Source organism: Hordeum vulgare, chromosome 5H (assembly GCF_904849725.1).
Source record: "Hordeum vulgare subsp. vulgare chromosome 5H, MorexV3_pseudomolecules_assembly, whole genome shotgun sequence".
Lineage (NCBI taxonomy): Eukaryota > Viridiplantae > Streptophyta > Magnoliopsida > Poales > Poaceae > Hordeum > Hordeum vulgare.
Window position 1 is genome coordinate 404,825,466 of NC_058522.1, and position 26,379 is coordinate 404,851,844.

At 47.1% G+C, this 26,379-nt stretch overlaps 2 protein-coding genes across 2 annotated transcripts; both read left to right on the forward strand.

The window, feature by feature from the left end:
* Positions 1-13,953: 13,953 nt before the first annotated feature.
* Positions 13,954-18,182, forward strand: LOC123395120 (zinc finger CCCH domain-containing protein 59). Its single transcript, XM_045090056.1, has 10 exons — positions 13,954-14,119; positions 14,193-14,472; positions 14,676-14,799; positions 14,923-15,042; positions 15,209-15,326; positions 15,624-16,042; positions 16,132-16,432; positions 16,531-16,627; positions 17,132-17,277; positions 17,495-18,182. The coding sequence occupies exons 1-10, from the start codon at positions 14,027-14,029 to the stop codon at positions 17,621-17,623; spliced, it is 1,827 nt and encodes a 608-aa protein (XP_044945991.1). The 5' UTR covers positions 13,954-14,026; the 3' UTR covers positions 17,624-18,182.
* A 6,202-nt stretch (positions 18,183-24,384) lies between these two features.
* Positions 24,385-25,780, forward strand: LOC123399158 (LOB domain-containing protein 28-like). The gene has a single exon (XM_045093585.1). The coding sequence runs from the start codon at positions 24,401-24,403 to the stop codon at positions 25,469-25,471; it is 1,071 nt and encodes a 356-aa protein (XP_044949520.1). The 5' UTR covers positions 24,385-24,400; the 3' UTR covers positions 25,472-25,780.
* Positions 25,781-26,379: the final 599 nt, after the last annotated feature.

The following is a 26,379-nucleotide window of genomic DNA, read 5'->3' on the forward strand; positions in this document are numbered from 1 at the left end:
AAGCAGGTGATGTGATTCAGATCCTTCTGAGCTGGAGCTGAATGCTGCTGAGTGCCAGTACCACCATTCTTGAAGTTGCTGTTGTTGCGGTGGTTCCCATTTCCTCCATGGTTGTGGCCTCCATGGTTGTGCACTGGGTGGTTATGCTGGACGTGTCCTCCAAATTTACCGGATCCAGTCCCGGTATTCCCTGAATAAGGGGTGTAGCGAGGCTTCTGCTGAGTGTCGGAGTTGAACTTTCCAATCCCATACTTCCGCTTGCGGTTCTCCATCTGCTGGTGTTTCCCCTCCAAGATGAGGGCCTTATCCACCAGCTCCTGGTAGTTGTTGAAGGTGGCTACAGTCAGCTGAATGCTCAGCTCATCATTGAGTCCCTCCAAGAACTTTTCCTGCTTGGCCGCATCATCGGCCACATCTCCAGGTGCATAACGGGCGAGCATGCTGAATTCATCGACATACTGGGCCACAGAGCGATTCCCCTGGCGTAAGTTGCGAAACTCACGCTTCTTCAGACTCATTGCACCAGCTGAGACATGTGCGGTACGGAAGGCTTGCTTGAACTGCTCCCAAGTGACTCCAGCAATGGGGTATGTGGTGGTGTAGTTCTCCCACCATGCAGCTGCAGGGCCTTCAAGTTGATGCGTGGCAAAGCGCACCTTCTCAGCTTCAGTACAACCAGCAGTGATAAGTTCACGCTCCATCTTGCGGAGCCAATCATCTGCCACAATGGGCTCAATGCTGCTGGAGAAAGTCGGAGGGTTCAACCTCAGGAAACAGGTGAGATTGTCGGCCTGGGGTGGATGACGGTTGTTGTTATTGTTCTGGTTCTGTATGATCAGCTGCATCAGGGTGTTCTGTTGCTGGATCAACTGGGTGAGTTCCGGCGGAAAGTTGGAGGTAGGGGCACGTCCCGGAGGCATGTGATGTTTGTAGAGGGGTGAGATTAGCATAGAACAATGGTCTAAGAGTAATTACACTACCCACATGAAATGCAACAAACAAGTATCACACCACACATTTTATTCAATACCATCACAAAGGTTCACACGGGGATACAAAATTCGATAACCTAAACATCGGCCTAAGCGTTTAACGATAAGATAAATTTGGTGGTCTAGTCTAAGTGTCCTCCTCAGAAAAGCATGGTGGTGGGTCCTTCGATGAAGCTTTCTTCATAGTCCTCGTCATTGCTGATCAAGGGGGCTACGTCGCCTTCGGGATGAAGGTTCTCGCCCATGTCCAGTTCCTCCTCCAGGTATGCAACTCGAGTCTTCAGCTTCTCGATCCTCTCCAGAAAGTCCTTCACCTCCAGTTCGTGCTCATAGTGGGCTTCCCGAGCTGCTTCTTCGAGTTCGAGTTCGCGGAGCGACAGTTGCTTGATCTTCCTGGCGTCCCTGATCACACGATGCTCCAGAGTCCCGCTGTGCTTCTCCAAGGTCTGGGCATAAGACAGGAGAGCGTCCTTGGTCTTGCTTGAGATGATTTCTCCGTCTTCGCTTCTCCGGGATACCGCGAATAGGTCTGGTGAAATAGGGCAGCCTTTGTACTCTTCCTTGATACGTCCGAGTGCACAATGGACCGCCATGTCCCTTCCGAGAATCCAGTTGGGTGCGATGAACTTGAAATCCACCGGCTCAGTGCGCGGCTCGAATGTCCTTCCGGGAACGTGCACCTCGATCCTGTAGCGTGAATCCTCCGGGTAAGACGAAGTCGGCTTCCCTGTGATAGTCGGCAGAGCAATCCTCAAGTTCTTGGTGATCTGTACCAGCTCCTTTCTGAAAGGCATAGTGGCGTCGGGCTGGCAAAACTCCGTGAACTTAACGGGGATGAAGGTGGCCATCTAAAACATTGGAAAATCGGAGAGAAGTCAGAAATGATCAGAAGAGAAAATAGAGGATTTATAGACATAAGAAAATAGTTTTCTTCCTAAGGCTTTTCCATTCCTAGAGGTTACGTCCTATGGTCAGCGTGTGCTCTGAATACCATTTCTGTAGCGACCCGACTCAAGACGAGTCAAGCCTCTGGTGTTTCCGTACCATCCCAAGATCATGATGGTACACACTCAGTACATAATGTATATATTCAAGAGTTCAATCACACAGCTTTATTAATCGAAATCTCATAATGAGTACTTTATTAGAATAAAGGATTACAATAAAGTGGCTGAAGGCCATCTCATGAGATATCTAACGAAGACTAGCGGAAGCATCAGGTAGACGAGTCTATCCGACTCCACGGCATGTCGCTGAGCGTAGATCGTAGCCTCACTCCTGGTCGGAAAAGTACTCTGCAACATGATACGTTGCAGCCGTGTAGGTCAGCATATGGAATATGCCGGCAAGTCATCAAAGAGAGGAGTAAAATAATAATCAACTATCTCTACATGCATATTTAGCCGGTGGGGCTATAAGTTTTGCATAAAGCCAATTTTATCCTACAACAAGAGGGCTGGAAGCAAAAACATTACTACATTGTTTGTTGTTAACGAGATGGTTCCGCCAACCAATTCTCGTACCCTAATAGTTTTTAACACCCACATCATTATTAAGTTGTGTCGGGAGTTCAGGGGAATTTCAATGCCTTCGGCTCAAGTTGTCCATGACCGTGGACACGGCTAATCGATTAGGTTGGGCACTCTGCAGAGTTTTGCACACGTTCCCCCCAAGATTTGATCGCCTCTGTGTTTGTCCTCGCATTTCAGGGTGTTTGAAGACCGGATGATCAAAACATGGTCTTTCAACGGGTCCCTCTGAATCCCTGTCGGTGCCCATCCATTCCTACCGTTCTTCTACATCTGCTAGCACCGCCTGTCCAGAGTCGCCGCGTTGTCCAACCAAGCCAGAGCCCATAATGACTTGTGGCTGTGCAGGTAAGCCTTGAGTCTTGAAGTCTCCGTCCGTCTCTTCGAGCCTGGGTGAAGCTTTCCGCAGGATGTCATGGCCGTCTCCAGCATCCCGGGCCATCCACTGGTTTCTCCAGGGGGGCCGATCAACCGTCCTTCACCCAGAGTTGCATTGTGTCCGAGGACTTGAAAATCTTGTCTTAACCGGTCTTGATTTTTTAAATCAACCTCGCATCACTCGTGTTATGCAATCAACCGAACCCCGTCTACTCAAGCATGGCAATATGAAATTTGTCGTCCCGGGGCCAAGTATAGGGGTTGTTGTGTGCCTACCACATGATACTACAAACTATACTAAAATTTCCAAGTACCTAGGCAACATGCAATTGGGCAAAGAAAGGTGAAACTACCATCGAAAACATAGGAAATAGAATGATCAAAATGACTTGCCTTGATGATAGTTGTCTTGATCGAGCGCTTCTAAGTAACAAGCTTCACACTCCGGGTGATCTACCGATACAAACAAAATACACACCATAACCACTACAATCAAGCAACAAGTAAAAATAACATCACAAGTAAAAGTTTGCTATGGCCTAAGTGAAAGAATTCAATACGCGTCACTAAGGCAGAAACTTGTTTCTGTTAAAAACCCAAGTAAAAATATATATTTTTTTGAAACTTCTACCACAGTAAGATATAATCACTAGGAAGCAGTAGCAAAAAGAATCAACTAAAAATCATTTTTTAAACTCCTGGAATAGGCAAAACAAGGTTTAAACTAAATCTGATCTAATTCATATTTGAAAATTTCAAACATAGACAAATTATATGTTTTTAAAAACTACAGAAAAATGGGGATCTACTGGAACAAGAAGCAACATCATTGGACTTCGGGATCAAAAGCTATGGTCAAAACAAAACTGAAACTATTCTGCTTTTGGAACTAAACAGAAAAAAGAAAACAATAGCTAACGGACAGGGGGTACACGTGGCGCTCTGTGAATGGCTGCGGGTGTGTGTGTTGCTGGTGTTAGGAGCAAACGACCGAAGTCTAACAAGAACCCGCTTCGGCTAATAGTTAAGTAAATAAAAACCGAGCGGTTTTGTTAAAAAACCGAAGGGGTATCTAGGAACTAATCTAGCACGTCGGTGAAAGATCCAACGGTTACTGAGGAGGGGTGGGGTGCTCACCGGCGGGATGAACTCCGGCAGGAGCTTGACGGCGGCGGCGGCTTGGGCGCGGGCGGGGATGGCGCTGCAGAGGTTCTCCGGCGGCGGCGAGAGCTCCAGAGGGTGCGGGCGAGGGCGGCGAGCGTGATGGTGGCGTCGGGGCGGTGTCGGGGTGGCCGGCTTCGGGTGACTCCGGCGAGGGCAGCAAGGGGCGACGGCGGCGGAGCTTGGGCGCGGCGGCGGCGGGTGGAACGGAGTGCGGGGGAGAGGGGCAGCTTTTATAGGCGGGGTGGGGGCTCGGGAAGGGAAGAGCAGGGGAATCCCGGGTGGATCCCGGCGAACCTGGGGACTCGGGCTCGAGCGCAGGTTTGGAAGGGGGAGGAGGGAGGTGACCGAGGGGAGGGGGAGATCGGGCGGTGGGGTCCAGCGCCAGAGAGAGGGGGCTGGGGCGCGCGGGGTCGGCCAGCCGATCCTTAAGGGATTCGGGGTCCCGGGCTCTCGGGATTCGGCCCACGGCTAAGATGCGCTCGCTGCGGTTTCCTTTTAAAAAAACTTTCCTAGTTTTAGTCTTTTTTCCGAAACAGAAAATAAAAAGGAATAAAAAGGAAACAAATAAAATATTTAATATGGGGTATTATATACCAAAAAAATCAGAAAAATATCCTCTACTCGAATAACATTTTTCCAAAGTAAAAATAAAAACTTTTAAAAAATGTTTTTTTTCAGAAAATCCCTTAAATGCTTTATTTCTTTTTGCAAATATGCCCACGATAAAACTTTGGATTTCTTGGCTCCAAATATTTCAGAAATGCGCCGCACTTTGGAGGGTCATTTTCCTCCGCTCTCTCTCTTGCGTGCAAGAGAGTATTTTCCCGGCATTTCTCGTGTGAGGAAAAATAGAAATGCAAAATCAAAAGTCGAAAGAATTCAAATGCCAACTTTATTTCAATCAATATGCATAGATGCTTAGCTACAATGTAAAACATTCCCAATTAGGAAAATTGGGATGTTACAACTTAGCTGCGACCCAGAATCGCCTAAGTACAAACTCGCTCTGAGTGCGCGCTAAAAGCCGCACTCGGGGGCTTAGCTGCGACCCAGAATCGCCTAAGTACAAACTCGCTTCGAGTGCGCCCTAAAAGCCGCACTCGGAGACTTAGTTGCAACCCAGAATCTCCTAAGTACAATCTCGCTCTGAGTGCGCACTAAAAGCCGTACTCGGGGACTTAGCTGCGACCCAGAATCGTCTAAGTACAAACTCACTCCGAGTGCGCACTAAAAGCCGCACTCGAGAACTTAGCTGCGAACCAGAATCGCCTCGGTACAAAATCGCTCCGAGTACGCACTAAAAGCCGCACTCGGGGACTTAGCTGCGACCCCGAATCGCCTAAGTACAAACTCGCTCTGAGTGCGCACTAAAAGCCGCACTCGGGGACTTAGCTGCGACCCAGAATCGCCTAAGTACAAATCGCTCCGATTGCGCACTAAAAGCCGCACTCGGGGACTTAGCTGCGACCCAGAATCGCCTAAGTACAAACTCGCTCCAAGTGCGCACTAAAAGCCGCACTCGGGGACTTAGCTGCGACCCAGAATCGCCTAAGTACAAACTCGCTCCGAGTGCGCACTAAAAGCCGCACTCCGGAACTTAGCTGCGACCCAGAATAGCCTAAGTACAAACTCGCTCCGAGTGCGCACTAAAAGCCGCAATCAGGAAATTAGCTGCGACCCAGAATCGCCTAAGTACAAACTCGGTCCGAGTGCGCACTAAAAGCCGCACTCGGGGACTTAGCTGCGACCCAGAATCGCCTAAGTACAAATTCGCTCCGAGTGCGCGCTAAAAGCCGCACTCGGGGGCTTAGCTGCGACCCCGAATCGCCTAAGTACAAACTCGCTCCGAGTGCGCCCTAAAAGCCGCACTCGGGGACTTAGCTGCGACCCAGAATCGCCTAAGTACAAATTCGCTCCGAGTGCGCGCTAAAAGCCGCACTCGGGGGCTTAGCTGCGACCCCGAATCGTCTAAGTACAAACTCGCTCCGAGTGCGCACTAAAAGCCGCACTCGGGGACTTAGCTGCGACCCAGAATCGCCTAAGTACAAATTCGCTCCGAGTGCGCGCTAAAAGCCGCACTCGGGGGCTTAGCTGCGACCCCGAATCGCCTAAGTACAAACTCGCTCCGAGTGCGCACTAAAAGCCGCACTCGGGAACTTAGCTGCGACCCAGAATCGCCTAAGTACAAACTCGCTCCGAGTGCGCACTAAAAGCCGCACTCGGGGACTTAGCTATGACCCAGAATCGCCTAAGTACAAACTCGCTCCGAGTGCGCACTAAAAGCCGCACTCGGGGACTTAGCTGCGACCCAGAATCGCCTAAGTACAAACTCGCTCCGAGTGCGCGCTAAAATCCACACTCGGGGACTTAGCTGCGATCCAGAATCACCTAAGTACAAACTCGCTCCGAGTGCGAGCTTACAGTCGCGCTCGGGGGCTTAGCTGTGATCCAGAATCGCCTAAGTAAAAAGCTTCCTTCGAGTGTATCCTAGAGATCCACTCGGAGGCTTAGCAGACCCTCATTGAGGCTCATGTGGATGTGAAGACAACTGAAAACTACATGAGTAGCAACTCACTCCGAGTGCGAGCTTACAGTCGCGCTCGGGGACTTAGCTGCGATCCAGAATCGCCTAAGTAAAAAAGCTTCCTTCGAGTGTATCCTAGAGATCCACTCGGAGGCTTAGCAGACCCTCATTGGGGCTCATGTGGATGTGACGACAACTGACAACTACATGAGTAACAACTCGCTTCGAGTGTCCATTAAAAGTCGCACTCGGAGACTTAGCCACGACGAAGAGTCGCCTAAGTAAAAGCTCGCTTCGAGTGCGCACTCGGAGACTTGGCAGACCCTCATTGAGGCTCATGTGGATGTGAAGACAACTGACAACTACATGCTCCGCATGTTTGCCATTGGCTTCACCAAGAAACGCCAAACAATAACCACGAGCCAAAATCGTGTCAAATTTTTTTTTTGGCGAAAGAAGAGCAAAATATTTGATTCAAATTCAAAGTTGGATCTACGATAGTCGGCTCGGTGCGGATCAAGCTTATCCACACCGAACCACGAATGTGACGACCAACAGCAGTGGCCAAAGTTTGATACAGATACCACTCGGCATACCGAGGTAAAGTTTTTCAAGCGTCACCGGGACTGGCAGGCTCCACAAAGGTGTCAAGGTCGATCCCGTCTGCGATGCGAGTGGCTATATCGAGGAAGGTCTCCATGAAATCTTCGAATCGAAGCTTCTTGGTGTTGGCAACCTGCAACGCCTTCAGCTTTTCTTCGCGAGCTTCCTTGCAGTGCACTCGGACCAGCGATAGCGCCACGTCCGCACCACAACGAGCGGCAGACTTCTTCCATGCCTGCACTCTGTTCGGGACGTCCTCCAGCCGAGTCATCAACCCTTCTATTTCCCGCCGGGAATCGTCTTCGGGCCACAACTCCTTTTCGATCCGGCTGATGACTTCTCTCAGGCGGCCAATGAAAGGTCCCACTCTGCCAAGGCAAATATGCGCTCGGAGCAAGTCCCTATTGGCTTCGTCGCCGAGTGGAATGTTCGGAACAACCGACCGCTCAATGTCAGCTGCTTCAGCATCAGCGTCCAGACAAAAATCTGCAAAGAAAAGACGAGCAGAAAGTAAGCGCAGAATGAACTACAAAGTCAAGAAGCACTCGGCAAAAACCTTACTACCGAGCAGTGCAATCATCTTCCTTGCCCAGTAGCTGACGTACTTCTCCTGCGCCATGCACCGATTGTTCATCAACTTCAGCTGAGACATCCGTTCGGTTCTTTGACTCTTCAGTTTTTCAATTTCGGCCACCAATGCCTTGTTGGTCTCCCGGGACTCCTCCAAAGACTTCTCTCGGTCCGCAAGAGCCCCCTTCACACTAGCCAGGTCGTTCACAGCCGCCTCCAAGTCCGCAGCAAGCTGAATCTTTTCAGCCTTCAAAGCATTGTACGCGGATCCCATTTCGCAAGTCTTCTGCCAAATAAGCGCAAAGGGAAGATCAGACACATTGAACAAGGAAAACAATAAAAGCTCAAAGTTCTTCAGACCCCTGCCGAAGCAAGCATTCGACAGCGGTCTCGGGGACTACACCCAGTGGGTTCACTAAGAGTTACCCCACTGGCATGAAGCTCGAACAGGTCGGCCCTATTGAGCTACATGACAAACAGACAAGCCTATGAGACTACTATTACCCGACCTGAGTAAAACTACTCTCGGGGACTACATCCAGTGGGTGCACTCGGAGTGCCCCACTGGTACCATTCGGGCAGATCAGCTCTGATCCGATCAAGTCACGGAAAATGCATATAAAGACAACTGCCGGTGCAAGCACTCGACCGAAGTCTCGGGGACTACACCCACTGGGTTCACTCGGAGTGAACCCACTGCAAAAAAAAACATCCTACTGTATCCGAGTCGATCACTTAAACCCCCACTAGGTAACAAGAGGAAAGTAAACACTTACTAGTGCACTTACTCGGATATCGTCCCGGAGTTCCAAGCTTCTCTTGTACAAAGACGTGATGGAGTCATACGCTCCCTTGGCGTCACCCACCATCAGCTCCACCTGCACCATGGCCTCCTTGGCGGCCCCCACTTGGTCTTCCGGGAGGTATCGGGCGTCATACTGAACGGTTGACGGACCCGGCACGACAGAAGACTCCTTGGGCATCCCAAGCTCCGCTCCAGTCGGTTCCGCCGCGAGGGGCACCGTTTCAGTCGGCGACACGTTCATGGTGGGAGCAGTAGCAGATGGAACAACCTCAAGGACAGGCGCCAAAGCTGGCCCTGACCCCCTCCGGTCATCGTCCTCCAGATGAATCACCTCCGAAGGAAGCCCGACTGAACAACATGGAATTGCGGAAAAAGGGCAAGATTAAAGACAACACTCGCGAAACAATAATACAAACTCTCAGAGTCGTGACAACGTACCTTGCTGGGATGTAGCAGCGTTATCAGTATCCATGGGATCATCGTCCTGGCGCGGCAGAGAGGTGGCGGAGGTAGCAGCTGTGTCGAGTAAAATCCACTTGACGGATAAGCACGAGTTCAACTAGAGACTGAAGGAAGATGGGAGAACAAGACACTTACACAGAGGCGACTGGAACAACGATCCTCATCCGAGGCAGAGCTTTCCGAGGCTTGGGCCCGCTAGGTTTTGCCACCTTGGACGGCTGGTCCGTGGGCTCGGCAGCAGCGTCCCTAGTCCTCTTCATGCTCCGAGCATTCGGAGCCACGGGAGAGGCTGGTGGAGCACTCGGGGCCGCTGGAGGAGCCGGCGGAGCCGCGGGTTCGTGACGACGCTTAGTTCGGGGCTCTGATGGTGGAGGTGGCGAGCTCTACTCCCCAACCTCCCCCTCCTCCTCTTCAGTCTCCTCCTCCGTCTCCCCACTGTCAGAGACGTACTCGGCGCTGTCCACGCTGCCCTCCTGGCTACCCTCCTCTTCCTCAGCTGGATTCCCATTCGAGACGGGAGAATACCAGTTGGTCCACTCCTGCACAAAATACAGTCGACAACGTCAGACGTCAGGCGGTGGTACAAGAAAAAGCGATAAATCTAAGAAGATTGAAAGCACTCGACAAGATGTGCTCACCTCATTCGGAGGAGGATTGTCAGCGCGGAAGGGCTTCACCCGCCGGGCTCCTCTGGGGTTATCGCAGGCGCCTGTGATGCCGCGGACCCACGCCGTCACAACCTCCCCGGTCACGCATTCTGGATGAGTCTGAGTGGAGTCCTCAGGCCCCACGTAGTGCCACATGGCGTGGTGCCGGGCTTGCAGCGGCTGGATGCGCCGACCCAGAAAAGTCTCCAGCAAATCCGTGCCGGTGACCCCCTTGCGGACGACAGCAATCAGTGCATCGACCAGAGGTTGGATCTGGATCTTCTCCACCTTTGAGAGCGCAAGCTGCCTGGGAGGGGCCGGACGGTCTAGGCTAAAAGGTGGCAACCCAGTCGCGGCATTCGGACAAGCTATGTCATGGCAGTAGAACCAGGTCGACTGCCAGTTCCTAACTGACCCGGACAACTGGAGAGGGGGGTAGCTACTCTTCGTTTTCTTCTGGAAGCCTAAGCCCCCGCAGAGCTGGAGGAGATGGGTTTTATCGTCCGACTGACTAAGCTTTTTGACAGTCTGGGACCGAGCGGAGAAGATGTACTTAAAGAGCCCCCAATGGGGGGGACATCCAATAAAGCACTCGCAAAGGGTGACGAATGCGGCGAGATGGGCTATCGCGTTTGGAGGAAAATGATGGAGCTGCGCCCCGAAGTGATTCATAATACCTCTGAAGAAGGGGTGGGGAGGCAAGGAGAAGCCCCTGTACACGTGGCTGAGCAGCAAGACGCGCTCTCCCTCCTGCGGCGCCGGCTCCGTCTCGCCCTCCGCCGGCAGCCTCCACAACTTGTTGGCAATCATGCCTTGCTCCACCAGCTCCAGCAACTCGTCCGCCGTCACCGTGGAGGGGAGGAAATCCCCCTGGATCCAACCCGCCGGCAGTGCCCGCTGTCGCCGCTGAGCAGGGGCCGCCTTCTTCTTCTTCTTCTTCTGCGACTCGAGCTTGCTCGTCTGCCCCTTCGTCATGGTGAAGATGGCAGATCCGCAGAGGAGGAGAGGAAGGAGGAGGCTTGGAGCGCGCAGGGAGCTACGGGAGAAGCGAGGCGAGTGCGAGTAACAAGGGCAACGCAACAAGAAACCCCCGCCGGAGAGGCTTAAATAAGCTTCCGACTGGGTCACTAACAGGTGGCCCCAAAATCTTATCCCCCGACTGGCTGCTGCGATATTAGTGGAGAAGATAAAGGCGCGGTAATCGAGGCGGCAGAAACTACTCGATGACGATGTCGTCATCCCCGCTGAGCGCGCGGCAACCGAAATTTGAGGATCCCAGAAAATCCACCGCTGTCAGTTGACCGGTCACATCGAAAGATTCCGCGGAAGCACTTTGTCCCTGACGGTTCGTTTCACTGGTATATTCACTCGGATCACTGGTTGAAAGGATACAATGGATCGGGGCAAGCAACGCCAAAGTCACGTCCATACCAGTCGGATCCGTACTCCAGGCATCACTTCATCGTACCAACCCCGATCCATTCGGAGACTAATGATGGGGTTATAGTCCCAGGGTAGGGTCATAGGCCTGCCCTATAGGTCCTACCCAAGGACTACCCTTCATAGAGGGCAAGGCCCTTAGACAGTTCCGACTGAACTAAGGACTCCTCCCACCATCCAGTCGGTGACGAGCATTCGGAGCGTATTCAACGTACCGACTGGATTCCACTCTGTACATCGTAACCTCCCAGGAGGACAACGGTCATACGTTTTCATACACCATTATTAGCATTTAAGGCATACGTTACCTGTAACGTAGGCATTTATTCACCACTAATCCACCCCTGTCCACCGGGCTGTTGTGAAGGGCAGCGCACTCTATATAAGCCGCCCTTCCCCACTGGTGCAGGGGTTGGCATTTACTGTAACCCTATATTCCACTCGACACTAAGCTCCCAAGAGCACTGAGACGTAGGGCTTTTACCTCCATCCTAGAGGGGCCTGAACTCATACAACCTCGTCGTAGCTAAGGCTCTGCCCATCCTTTCGTACCCTACATATCTACTGTCAGACTTATACCCACGACAGTGGGAGACTAGTTAGATGGGCGGAGTAAGTTCCCATAGATTTGTGTGTGTTCAATTGTCATGTTCATTTTTTGTGTTTGCCTTGTTGTTGCCAAAGAGTGGATTTGACTTGCACATATTGTATTGATTTTCATCTATTTTTTTCTATTAATTTATTAGGCAACGAACTTACTTACTCTCTCCAACCGGGTTTATTGGCCCCCCCTCGTATTTTGTATCAAAGTTTGATCATAGATTTGACTAACAAAAATCTAAGTTGTATCTTGCAAAAATTTTATTGTTGGATTTGTATTTGAAAGAAAGTTTTCAATAAGATTGTGTTTGTGGTATGTAACTTATATTTTGCTAGTTAAATCTAAGGCCAAAGTTTGATAAAAAATAAGAGGAGTCTAATAAACCCAGAGGAAGGGAGTAATACAACATGTAAATGTGTTTTTCTAAAAGAGGCACCAAAAGGACATCTTGGTAAATGTGTTGCCTTGGTTTTGGAGGAAAAGGATATTACCAAGTCGAAATGGTGAATTTTCAGAAGTCAAATCACAAATGAAGTATAAGCTAGTATATCTGGTGGGAGAGGGGGCAATTCACTCATGACGAGGATCTCCAAACTCGTAGTGCTATGATGATCGGTGTCCTAGTTACAAACTATTGGAGGTCAAGAAAAAATCCAGTAGAGCGAAAGAAGGAATCATGGGCTCGACCATTAAAAGGTATAACAAAAATAAATGTCGATGCAACGTATGATATGGACAAAGGCGAGGAAGTATGGGAGCTATAGCTCGAGATTCTCTTGGAAAATTCATTGATGCTAACTGCAAGGAGATCCATTTTGTTGCTGATCCATTTATGATGGAAGCCTATGCATTACTAGAAGGACCGAGTTTGGCTCAGTTTCTAGGATGCAACAAAATCATTATTCAATCTGATAATTTTCTGGTAATTGAGACTATGAAGGATGACGGTTTTTCGGCCACCTCATCTATAACTATATTTGATGATTGCAGAATTCTCGCAACTGCTTTTACACATATCACCTTTAAACATTGTAATCGGGAGGCCAATGAGGTTGCTCATGAGTTAGTAGGCATAGTTTTCGTGATAATATCGATTGTATTTGGGACGATGATCCTTCTACCTTTTTGTTTGCTAAGCTCGTAAACGATGTAATTGTGTTTGAGAATCAATAAAGGACCCCACTATGTAGCAGCGCCGCACCTGGGTCTTTCCGTGCGGCGGCCTAGCTAATGCAACATTAGTATGCATGATTAGCGTGTCCCTCTAATCACATACTCGTATTACTTCAAATAGCTTGGACATGGGGTGTCAAATCCCCCTCTCATTATCACGCATGCATGCAATGACTTAATCAAGATTCCCTTCAATGTTTGAAATTCAAAAAGTTTTATCTCTAAAATGATGAATTTAATCGATGATCTGTTCTCATAATTGTCTTTGTCGCGATGAGATCTTCGAAACTAGATTCCATATTAGCATGTTTTGGCAACTATTTTTCCGTCCAAATTTACCACATTATTGCGCTTACTTGTCACATTTGTAAACACTAAGTTGCTTGATAAAATATAACTAAAATGTCATGTTTTACGGTTGTCAGATTTATTATCTCAAGTTATCATTTTTACATGCAATTGTAAAACATAGCAATTTAGTTATATTTTACCATGCAAGTAAGTGTTTACAAGTATGACAAGTAAGTGCAACAGTTATATTTCCAGGCAAGCAAGTGTTTACAAATATGACAAGTGCAACAATGTGACAAATATGGACCAAAAAAAAGTTGCCAAAAGATCATTGATCAAATTAATCGTTTTAGAGATAAAACCTTTTAAACTTCAAACATTGAAGATAATCTTGATGACATCATTGCATACATGCTTGGTAGAGAGAGAAGATTTGTCGCCGCATGTCCAAACTATTTGAGCATTGTAGCACAATGAGCGCATGTGCTTGCATGATTTTTTTAGTGATTAGCAAAAATACTGTAGCAAAATAACGACGTATGCAGAAGTATAGCACCCGCGTGGCCGGGTGCCCATGCATTGCGCCAGCCGAACGGAACGGTTCTAGTTAGATTTTTCCATCAATAAAATACGCCTAATGCCTTTTCCTTAAAAATAAAGGTTAGAGTGCTAAACCGCGCCAGCCGCCAGGCCACAGGGAGATGAGCTGAACCGTAACGGGCCTAGCCCGAAGAGGCCACAGATCGAGAAGTGCTGAACCGTAACGGGCCTAGCCCGAAGAGGTCACAGATCGAGAAGTCTCTTCCTCCACCCCTCCGCTTCAAGGAAAAGCCTGCTCAAACCCCTCATGGCCGCCGCCCCGTCACCGGCGCCGCCGCGGATCCTCCTCGCCGGCGACGCCCACGGCCGCCTGCATCAGCTCTTCAAGCGCGTCAAATCGGTACCCTCCGCTCCCCAACCTCGCATTCCAGCTGGTTTCGTCTTCTCATTCGTGTATCTCTGCGCCGCCCCAGGTGAACCAGTCGACGGGGCCGTTCCACGCGCTGCTCTGTGTGGGGCAGTTCTTCCCGCCCGAGGTCCCCGAGGGGGACAGCCCGCCGGGGGACGTCGCGGACTATCTGGAGGGACGGGCCGCCGTGCCCATCCCGACCTACTTCACCGGCGACTACGGCCCCACTGCTCCTCGCCTCCTCTCGAAGGCCGCTGCTGACGCCCGAGGATTCAACCCCGGTGGCATCGAGATATGCCCCAACCTATTCTGGCTCAGGGGCAGCGCCCTCTTCAACCTCCACGGTCTCTCCCTAATTTGTTTGGTTAGCCGAGCTATCAGTAGATTAGTTTACCACAAGAGTCCCGTTTACTTGCTACATTTTGTACCTGATAAACCATTTCATGTGGCAATGTGAGCTGATTTACCTGACAATGAGAATATGAGATCATTTGTATGACATGCTTATTCAAATTGCCCGTTGATTGATGTCCCCTTCTGTTTGTAGGTTTATCGGTGGCTTACTTGTCGGGAAGGAAAGGATTAGGAGGGCCTGGCTGCTACAGCCAGGATGATGTTGATGCCCTGCGGGCTCTTGCTGAAGAACCAGGAATTGTTGATTTGTTCTTGACATATCCTTTGTTCCATTTTCACATTCTTTTAAATATCTATGAGTGTTAATACCATTTTTTTATCATCAATTTTGAAAGCACAAAGCATGCATAATTGGTTCCCTTGACGATTATGAGATGTACTAACGAATGGCCAGCTGGAGTGGTGGATGGCACTGATACTTCTAAGGTGTCTCCTCAGGTCTTGGATTCTCAGGGTTATGATCCTGTCGTTGCTGAATTGGTTGCCGAGATTAAGCCAAGGTTTGGTTTCTACTTTCTAGACCCATATAGTAGCTTAATTGTTGAGGCTAGCCTCCTTGAAGCACTAATTTGATTTATTTTTTAACGTTGATTTCATACAGTGAGTTTCTATGATACCATCCTCTGCCAAATTTGCGAAATATGTGACATGATTTGTTTCTTGCAGATATCACATTGCAGGTACAAAAGGTATATTTTATGCAAGGGAACCTTATGTGAATGATTCCTCTCCCCATGTTACCCGTTTTATTGGACTTGCTAATGTGGGAAACAAAGAGAAGCAGGTATACTTACACTTAACAAAGTCAACTTGTCCTAAAATGCTTTTCTGTTTATATTTCTATACTACGCCACTACATTCTGCCCTTTATTGTGCTCACAGTTTAAGACTTGTTCCTCCTGTCATTCAGTTTAACAAATAAGATTCATTCTTTTGTCCACATATATCTTGTGGCGCAGTTAATTTCAGTTGTAACAGTTCTTCTGTAATTATGTATTTTTCCAGTGTAAATGTGCTGCTGCACTGACAATCTGTTTATCAAGTCATTAATTGGCAACTCCTTATTGCATATACTTTTCAGAAATTTATTCATGCGATTTCTCCTACTCCAGCATCCACCATGTCCAGTGCTGATATTCTTGCGAGACCTCCAAATGCTACTTTATCACCATATGCTGCTCCAGCAAAATCTGTTCATGTTGAGGACACTCCAAAGCGTCCTGCTGAGAGCACTGATTTGCAATATTGGCGTTATGATGTCAAGCGGCAAAGACAAGGACAAGCTGACGGAAGTCTATTGTGTTTCAAATATACATCCTCAGGGTCCTGTCCTCGAGGGAGTAAATGCAACTTCAGGCATGATGAGGAAGCCAGGGAGCATTGTCAGAGAAATGTCTGTTTTGATTTTCTAAACAAGGGAAAATGTGAGAGGGGCCCTGAATGCAGGTTTGCTCACAGCCTTACTGAAGAGGCTACTCTAAAGGATGCAAAGCCCCGTAGGTGAGAGGAGTTGTCCAAATTTCTCTCTCTCTCTCTCATGCATTCAGTAATCAGTTGTGGTACTCATCCTATAATTTTGTTAACTATAGTGAACGACGACGTGTTGAGAGCAGTTGCTGGTTCTGTTTGTCAAGTCCAGATGTCGAGTCACATCTTGTTATCAGTATTGGAGATGGTTACTACTGTGCGCTTGCGAAGGGACCACTTGTTCCGGACCATGTTCTAATGATACCGGTTGAACACTTCCCTACTACAATAACGATGCCTGTGGAACCTGAGGCAGAGCTCAGGAGATATAAGAATTCACTGAGTAAGTATTTCAAGAAACAAGGAAAAGCAGCAGTATATTTTGAGTGGGTTTCACAGCAGTCTCGCCATGCAAACCTTCAGGTAAGGATACCTCTGTGTAGTATGATTTGTTACATTCGGACTTTCATTTTATGTTACAGTGGATATTAATCTGCCAAATTTGAAATTTCTTTGTGCAGGCTGTCCCTCTGCCATTGTCAAAGGCAGCTAATGTTAAGAAGATCTTCCACTTAGCAGCCCAACGGTTGGGATTTGAATTTTCTGTTGTGAATCCAGGTGCGCCATTATCTAATTATTTATATGGCCCGACTTAATGTAAAGGAAAGACTCAAACATAAGTACATTCTTTCAATCCATGCAGCAGGATAAATGCATTGTTCTGGTTACCTATTATTTCCAATTTCAGAAACTTCCAGAAACATGTTGCTTTTTACACCAATTGTCCCATTGTGCAGCATTTTCTTATTATGATGCCAATATTACTTCTAACATATGATATTGCTACTTTCAGAAAGCCTTCAAATCTGAAATATAGGTTGCTCTTGGTCGCATGTCAAGTCATGCTTTTATGTTATTTGTGAGTCATATGGGGATTAGATGACTGAAATTAATGGATTGCAAATCGTTGTCCTGTGCACATGACTTTTTTCAGCCTGTTCTATTGATTAAATGGCCTTAAATCTGATCACAAGTAAACTATAGCTGTATATAGCTTTTTTATTTAAAAAATGTGCATGTATCCTATTTGCACTAAGCTCTTTTTGTTTTGGCTTATGACAGATGGTGATGCTAATCAAGGTAGAGAACTGTTAAGGTCACAGTATGATGGCAAATCAGGCTTGTTTTATGTAGAGCTCCCAGATGGTACATTACTCTTGCACATGATTGACAGTGGTGAGAAATTCCCTGCCCAGTTTGGACGTGAGGTATGTCAGAGATGATCATTGGCCCATTTTTTAGTTTCAGAAAATAACATACTCAAACAGGGAAAGAAAATAAGAGCGATACCTGATACCTCAGCAACCTAACTTGGTTAATCTCAAGGCATAACTCGCCTACAAGGCGATGCCTGAAATTCACATTTGACCAATACACATGCACAATCCTACAGCTGCAGTTGAGTCTTTCTTGTAATTTCAACAGGTATTGGCAGGATTGTTAAGCATGGCAGATCGTGCAGACTGGAGGAACTGTAAGCTTTCCAAGGAAGAAGAAGTTAAGATGGTGGATGATTTTAAACAAGGGTTCCGCGAGTTTGATCCTGCTGAATGACAACATTCTCAAGCCGCGAAGCTCTTGGAGGTTGATGATGTATGCCTGATGTTTATGACGTCTTAAGCTAAGCCACTGCGACAAGTCCTAGCGTGTCCCCAACACGTGAGCCAGGCCATGATCCAGAACATGCTGCGTGTTCGTGGTTTTGTGGCTGACCGTTACGAGTACTTTGGTTGGTCAGGTATAACTACCAGAAATGAGAATCGGCGTCACAAGAAATTTTCATTGATGAGGAAACAGGGTAGTTGACATTTCAAAAAGAAAAGAAAAGAAAAAAGAAACAGGGTAGTTGATGGATTCAACCATTCTTTTTGTTATGGATCTGCCATACCGAGTCCAACATTTTTTGTGCCGCTTTCCTCTCTCTTATTTGTTTGAACCCTAGAAGAGATAAACAAGAAATCTAACGCAATAGATGTACATTTACGATGCACCCTCCAGCACGATCTGGCTTTTGTCATAAATTTGTAATAGATGTTCATCTGTGGGGAAAAAACGTTTATCCATGTTGGAAGGCGTAAGTGATATCACATGGAGTGGGAATTATTGCCATTAACTCGGTTTGGAAGTGTCTGTGTGCAAATGTTTACATGGGATCCTTGCTTTCTTTGGTGTTTTGGTAAATCTGCAGTGTAAGAAGCTCTTCATAGAAGGAAACCTCAATGAATGTGGGTATATGTAACATGAAGAATACCCCAATGATTATGCGGCTATTTAACATAGGTTTTGAAGGAGTGCATTGGGGCTTTGGTTATGGCAGCAAGAATAAAAAAAGGAGAGGATGTCTTGAGTTTTGCTTTAGCCTACAACGTGATTATGGCCAACACCCTTTTTAAAATAAGAGAATCTCATTTAAGCTTTTAGTAGTGGTCAACACTCTAACCAGATTGATTTCGTGCTTTCGAGAAGATAATCATGCGTGCATAGATTGTAAGTTGATACCTGAAGAGTGTCGTCCCTCAACATAACCATGTGTTGTGGACTTTTGCTTTCGGATGGCAAAAGTTACTAGAATGAAGTAGTGAAAGATCAAGGAGGGGGAAGGGGGTTTGAGGCTTTCAAGGAGAGTTATTGTATTCGTTGTCGGAAGTCATGTGGATTAAATAGCTTTCCAACAGAAGGGATGACTAACAAGCTAGATGACGGGTGATGCAAATAATATGGGGATGAAGATGATGACTTGGGTTCATAAGGTGGCTTCAGAAAAGTTAGGTGACCAGGAAAAGTACAAATGAAGCTAAAGACACTTGGTTGCGAAACAATGATGTCAAAACAACTATTAAGGAGAGGAAAGAATGTTTTAGCGTCTATACCTGGATAGGAGTGCAAACAATATAGAAATGTACAAGATGACAAAGAAGACCGCAAAAATGAGTTAGAAGTGAAGTAAGGGGTCAGACGTATGAGGATCTCTACTAGCGTTTAAACACGAGTGAAGGTGAAAAGGAAATCTGTAAGATTACCAAGATCCTAGAGAGGAAAACGAGGGATGTCAATCAAGTCAAATGCATCAAGGATGGAGAAAATCGACCTTTGGTGAAGGACGAGGAGATCAAGAATAGATGGCAAGAATACTTGGACAACTATTCAAAGAAGAGAATGTGAGCTCTGGCATTAAGCTAGACGACTCTTTTGAGGATACCAACATACATTTTGTGTGATGAATCCATGAGTATGAGGCTAGGGTGGCTTTAAAAAGGATGAACGGGGACAAGGAGATGGGCACTGATTGTATCCCAATTGAGGCGTGGAGATGCCTTGAAGACATGGAGATAATACGCCTAACTAAGCTTTTGAAACATATTTTAGAGGTAAGCAATATTCCCAAAGAATGGAAGTGAAGTATATTAGTGTTAATATTTAAGGATAAGGAAGATGTTCAAAGTTTGTACTAATTACCATGAAATTAAGTTGGCGAACGATACAATGAAACTATGGGAAAGATCCATTGAGCATCGCTTGAAAAGTGACAAGTTTGACCAATAAATCTATTTGATTTTATGTCTGGGAGGTTGATCATGGAAGCTATTTTCTTGTTATGACAATTTATGGAGAGACACAAGGAGTAAAAGAGGACCCACATTGACTTGGAGAAGACCTATCATAAAATATCATGTGGCGGGCCTTGGATAAATACAAAATCGTAACAAAGTACATTAACCTCATCAAGGATATGTATGACAATGTTTTGACAATTATTCGGACAAGTGATAGTGATATTGATATATTCCAAGAAAAATAGGATTGCACCAAGGGTCAACTTTGAGCCCACATATTTTTTTTTGCTTTGATCATGAATGAGGTCATAAGGGATATACAAGAAGATATCCCAAGATGTATGCTCTTTATAGATGACGTGGTGCTAGTCGACTATAGTGGGACACGAGTTAATACGAACTTAGAGTTATAGAGACAAACCTTATAATCAAGATTTTAGTCTTACAAGAACTTAAAGTGAGTACATGAGGTACAATTTCGGTACTATTAGGCACCAGGAAGAGGAGGTTAGCCTTGATGGACAGACAATACCTTAAAAGGACACCTTTTGATATTTTGGGTCAATGCTGCAAAATAATGGTGATACTGATGAAGATGTGAGTCGTTAAATCAAAGTTAGATGGATGAAGTGGAGCCAAACTTATGCTGTCCTCTATGAGAAGAGAGTGGCATAAAACGCTAAAAGACATGTTCTATAGGATAGTGATTCAAGTTACGATGTTATATGGCGCAGAATGTTGGGCAACTAAAATGAGACATACCCAATAGTTAGGTGTACTAGAGATACACATACTGATATGAATGTGTCACCATACAAGAAAGGGCCGTGTCCGAAATCTTGATACATGTGATAGAGTTGTGGTAGCACCAATTGAAGTCTTGAAGAGAAGCTTGTGCAATATTGTTTGAGATGATTCAGGTATATACAACGTAGGTATGAACAAGCGTTGGTGCATTAAGGAAGAATAAATCGTGCTAATAAGGTTTGTGTCCTACTTAGAAAGACGAGATGGTGGCAACTTTCTGAAGATGGAATAAGGTTTTTCCCGCCTAGTCCCCGCTGGTTATGCTTCTAGCCTCATCGGTGGTAGTGCGGAGGTTTGTCTCCGACGAATCTCGTGGGATTCAGTCGGCGTTTGTCCTTGGTGGATCCGCTTGGATCCAGTCTATGTTTGTGTGTCTATGATTGGATCCTTTCAATCTACGCTTCCCTTCATCGACAACAGTTGTTGTTCTGGTGCGTTGGTCCTCTCAAGCCTTATTATGACGACTTTTCGACTGTTGACTACAACAAGGTTTGCCCGACTACGGTGACGGAGGGGTGATGACGGCGGCACGCCTTCGGCTCACTCCAGCGCTTGTAGTCGTCGTTAGTTAGTCTATGAACTTGGATGTAACTTTTTTTACTTCTCGCGTTCTTTGTACTACCTCGACAATTGATGAATAGATTAAAAGTTTTCTCCTAAAAAACAAAAACAAAAAACAAAACCACGACACTTATTTCCGATTGAAGGGAGTATTATATAAAAAAGCAATTATTGTTAGGTTAACAAAATCTAATTTATAACTTCCAAACAAATGCAAGAATAAGATTGTTTTAATTGGGTTAGAAAACTGTATACAAAAGGTAACATTTAAATTTACACATTCAACAGTATTTAGGGCCAGTTCTTTTGGACTTATGGCTGGCTGTGTAAATGATGCTTTTAGAACAAAATTTAGTTTGGGCTTCTAAACTAAGTTGAGGTGGGCGTCCATAGCTAGCCATAAAAGCATCTACAACCGGATTTGACAAATCTGCACCCCTATATGTTCACGGACGCGTCCGGATACGTGTGCAGATACATCCAAATGACCCCTCATATGTTGCTTCGAGTATTCACTTATCTCAAATCGAAACTCTCAAATCCATGCATGTCGATCATAGACGCCAATGTCTCATGTAAATAACAAATATTTGGTAGCAAAAATAAATAGGTTTACATAAAATTTATTTAAAGTGCACAACTCAATCATCTGCTCTTTGGTTTCCATTATAGGTCCACACATGGTCTAGAAGATCAATGAGTAGCTGCGCGTGCCCATGCTGATCTCAAAGATTCTGATGCATTTGTAGAAAGTTTATAAGTTGAGTTGCATCTTGATCTTCCGGGATTTGAACTTATTATCCCGGCGCTTAAAAATCATTGGTTTGGGCAACATCATCACCCTCATCCCCGACAATCATATTGTTCAAAATAATATAACATGTCATCACCTGCCATAAAGTTTTTGATTCCCACATCATTACAGCTCCACGAACAATTACCCAACGAGCTTGAATCACTCCGAATGCCTTCTTCACATCCTTCCTAGTTTCTTCGTGCAATGATGCAACTGCTTTTGTGTGTTGCCCTGTGGTTCAGACATGGTCTTCACAAACGCAACCCGCCGAGGATAGATGCCATTGAGAAGATAGTATCCCATGTGGTAGTCACGACCATTGACGGTGTAGTTGCAGAGTAGTGAATCCCCATTGCAAAGCCTTCTAAACACCGGAGATCGTTGAAGCACGTCAATGTCGTTGTGAGAACCCGATATGATGGTGGCCTCATTGGTGTGACCTTGATACATTCCCCGCAAACTTTGGGGTAGTTCTTCCATTGCTGATGCATGCAATCAATTGATCCGATCATTCCTGAAAACCTTGTGGTCTCTCCAATAACCAACAACTTTTCTGTGTCGTGCGCGTTTGGTTCACTCAGATACTCAAGTCCAAACACCCGCACCACGACACATCCAATCTTGACTGTAGTCTTCAGACATGTGCTCTCGTCCATGCCGACCAGCTCACCAGCGACATCTGCCGCAATACCAAGTGCAAGAATCCTTAGAGAAGTCGTGCACTTCTGCTTAGCACAGAAAGAAAGCTGACCACAACAATCCCTTGTGGGCTTGAAGTAATCATTGTGTGCCTCCACTCCCTTGACAATGTGCAAAAACAATGGTTTTCACATGCGAAAACAACGAAGAAACCATGGATCATCCGGGAAAGTTGCGTTCGAAGCAAAGCAATCCTTCTGCAGTAGCTTTGCTCAGGATACCCTATCCCGGTTGATAACTCTTCTCCCTTTGATTGAGCCCTTGAAATTGAAAATATGCTCCACTTGTCGACCCATTTCCTCTTGCATGCTTATGAGCATGATCATATCCACTTCTTCGTCCGAATTTGAGGAATCGAAGAAATCATCTTGAATCATTTGATTAAGCTCTGTTGGTCCATACTCCTCGTCCGACGAAGCATCGGAGTTCATCGTTTTCCCTAAAAAGATCACAAAAAACTAGGTCGGACAATGTGTCAAACACATAGAGTGCAAGGGGAGCTCCGGAGTTGCTGGACATACTGCGGTGGCGTCCGGGCCGGCGACGAAGACGGGAGACAGGAGTGTTGCCCCGGTGCTGACGGCGCAGACGTTTGGAACGGCTGCGGAGCGTGCGCGATGACGGAGCTGTGAGACGGACGACGCGGAGGAGGAAGAAAAGAAGGGAGAGAAAATGGATCCGATAGGTCGAGGGGGTAGATTTGGTGCAATTTGCAGTGGGTCGTGCTGTCGGGTCCCACGTGGCATGCGCACCAAGGCGCCTCATATACGCCCCATATTTGGGCTGGTTTGAGGCCCGTTTTACTGCGTCCGTCTGATCGCTTTTATGTGGTCTATTAGTGATCAAGCAGCTTGCCCGGTCATTCGAGACGGGTTTGAGAGGTCCGATTATAGATGACCTAAGCTTAAAAAATACGACCCTTAAACTTTGCAACTCTATCCTTAAAAAAAACTAACCCTAGAAGAGGAATAGTTATTTCTTCACCCCCTTTATTTTAACATCAACCATCGTAATTTTATGTTTCATAAATTTTATCTTATTTCATACGAAAGAAAAGACAGTAAAAAATACATAATCACACTAAGAATACATTTTATGTCATGTAAAATTACAAAAAAAACATAGCGTAAAATAGACATAAAATATATTTTTTATGGTCGTATGATCTATATTTTTATTTTTTATGTTAAATTTTACATAGTGAATCAATATAAATATAACTATCTGCATTCCAAATATAATTTATTTATGAAACGATCGTAAGGTTAGCTTAGATGAAAAACAACTTATTCTGCATCCTGGGTAACGAATATATGTGCATAATTTAAGTGGACTCACTATATAACAGTACCTGCAACAAAATGTGGGCTTCAATATCAATAATCAATAATCATAAAAAGTTGACGTGATAGCTTCCCCTAAGAAAGAAAACCGAGAGTTGAGTTCACGGATCCGATGCACACGCCCTAACGTACGGCAGTTGAGTGAACAAACCCTCGATGTAAATTTGTTGCAACAACTCAACAAACCCTCCAACGGTATTACGAATTCAAGTAGTACTAGATCGAAATGGTCCGTTGGCTGTAGAGGGCACGTGGCCACGAGTTTGTCGGGCACGACCAATTCCACTCAGCAGCCGTGCGTGCGTAGCTAGCTACTCCAGCTAGGAAGCTTCTTCCCTCTCTGTCCAACTTTTCTTCTTCTTCCAAAGTAAGTAAGCAGCATGAGATGTAAAAATGTGTTTGCATGGATAAGTTTGGTTCAACAAGCCTCCTTTTATTAGGCACCGATCGCGCCGACTGAGGAGGCACGTACGTACGTAGCTAGCCTCCTCTTCCTCCTCCCCTCCTCTCCTTCCGGCCGATGCCTACGACGACGGACGGGGCCGACGCCCCCGACCTCGCCGGCCGCGCAATGACCCGCTCCTCCTCCCCCAGCCCACCGCCAGCTGCGTGCCACCTCCAGATCACAACTGTTGCCACCACCGCCGCAAACAACTCCGACAATCCCTCCTCCCCCGTCGCCCACGCCCAGTCCTCCTCCTCCCGCGTCGCCGGAGCCGCCGCCGGGTCCGGGCAGAACCAGGCCTGCGCGGCCTGCAAGTACCAGCGCCGCAAGTGCAACCCGGACTGCCCGCTCGCTCCCTACTTCCCCGCCGACCAGCAGCGCCGCTTCCTCAACGCGCACCGCCTCTTCGGCGTCGGCCACATCCAGGCCACGCTCCGGGAGACCCCGCCCGACCTGCACACCGACGCCATGCGCGCGCTCATCTTCCAGGCCGAGGCCCGAGCCTGCGACCCCGTCGGGGGCTGCTGCCGCATCATCCTCGACTACGAGAACCATCTCCTCGCCGCACAGGCCGAGCTCGCCGCGCTCCTAAGCCACCTCGATCTCTGCCGCCACCAGGCCGCCGCCGCCGCCATCGCCCAGGACGCGTACGTCGACGACCCAGGGATGCAGCTGCTTGCCCCCGGGCCCAACCCGGCCGATGTCCACGACGTGCTCTACGCCGGCCACGAGATCAACAACGCCCAGGCTAACCACCACGATCACGATCATTACCTCGTCGGCGCCGCAGACCAGGTACAGCCGCAGAAGCACCAGCCGCCTTACGACTACTTCTACTACGACGGGCCGGCGGCCGGCGACGAGAGCAGCAGCCACGCTTGGGGCAATGCCGGCAACGTGCATGTGCATCAACAGTACGGGAATGGCGTCAAGGCCGAATCTCCGGTGGCGCTCGGCGTCCAGATCGAGACGCAGTTTGTCAACGCCTTCGACGTGAAGCCGGAGATAGCAGCGGCAGGAGCCGTCGTCATGGAACACGACGCCGGCAGTGGAGCCAGCTTCGAAGACCACCACCTAGAGCAGAAGGTGGCGGCCACCGTGGTGAAAAATGAGTTGATTGACCACCATGCGGCGGCGCACATGGCAGCAGAGTCATCTTCGCGCTGCCAGCTTGAGCTAGGGTTCTCTTCCTTCTAATGCATGGTAGATTTCATCCATCCATGACCATGCATGCAAAAGGTTGGAACCTTCTGGGCGAGAGGCACAGCCTCTGTTCTTCACTGCATCCAACATGGTTAATTAAGAAATGCTTCTTCTCTGTTGCATTTCTCAATTTAGTTCCACGTAGTCTTAGTGTTAGTTAATTAAGCTAGCCAATAATCCTTAGCCTTAGGTCACACATTAGTTACAATAATCTTCCTCACCATTGGTTGTGCGAGGAAGTACTCCGTCCCAAAATAAGTGTCTCAATTTTGTACTATCTTTAGTATAAAGTTATACTAAGTTTGAGACAGTTATTTTGAAACGGAGGGAGTAATTAGTTAATTAGTATCTATGAAAGGAGTAGCTCGTTGCACTACAAAAATATACCGTGTCATTTTTTTCCATGAGATGGGGTAATATTTTGCAACATATGTATCGATAGACTTTTTCACAAAGGCACATATCCAGTTCACTCCTTTCGTAGACGAGCATGCATGTTGTATATATCTAACAGCTGACACACTTTTGAATACTTGTAATCTATTCCGTAGTTCAAAGTTTATTTTCATGCCTACCTTATTGTAGTAGTTTTGCCGGAACTAAGTTACCTGAATTTCTAATTCGGGTCAGTCGATTCGGTGGAGAAGCAAGCAAGCGACGGGGCGCAGCAACTAGGCTGGCTATGAGCATCTCTAGTAGACTTCATAAAAGGACCGAATTCGTAAAATAATAGTTAAAATACAGGTCGAAGCGACCTCGTAACTGCGTCGATCCGTAATTTTTTCTGCGGGGCGCGGCAAAATGCCCATCCAACCCACGAAAACGCAGATTCTCCTCCTGACCCGTCAGTGTCCTGTATATATATCTAGAAAACGGTTGGTTGGTGGGACATTTCACCCGTG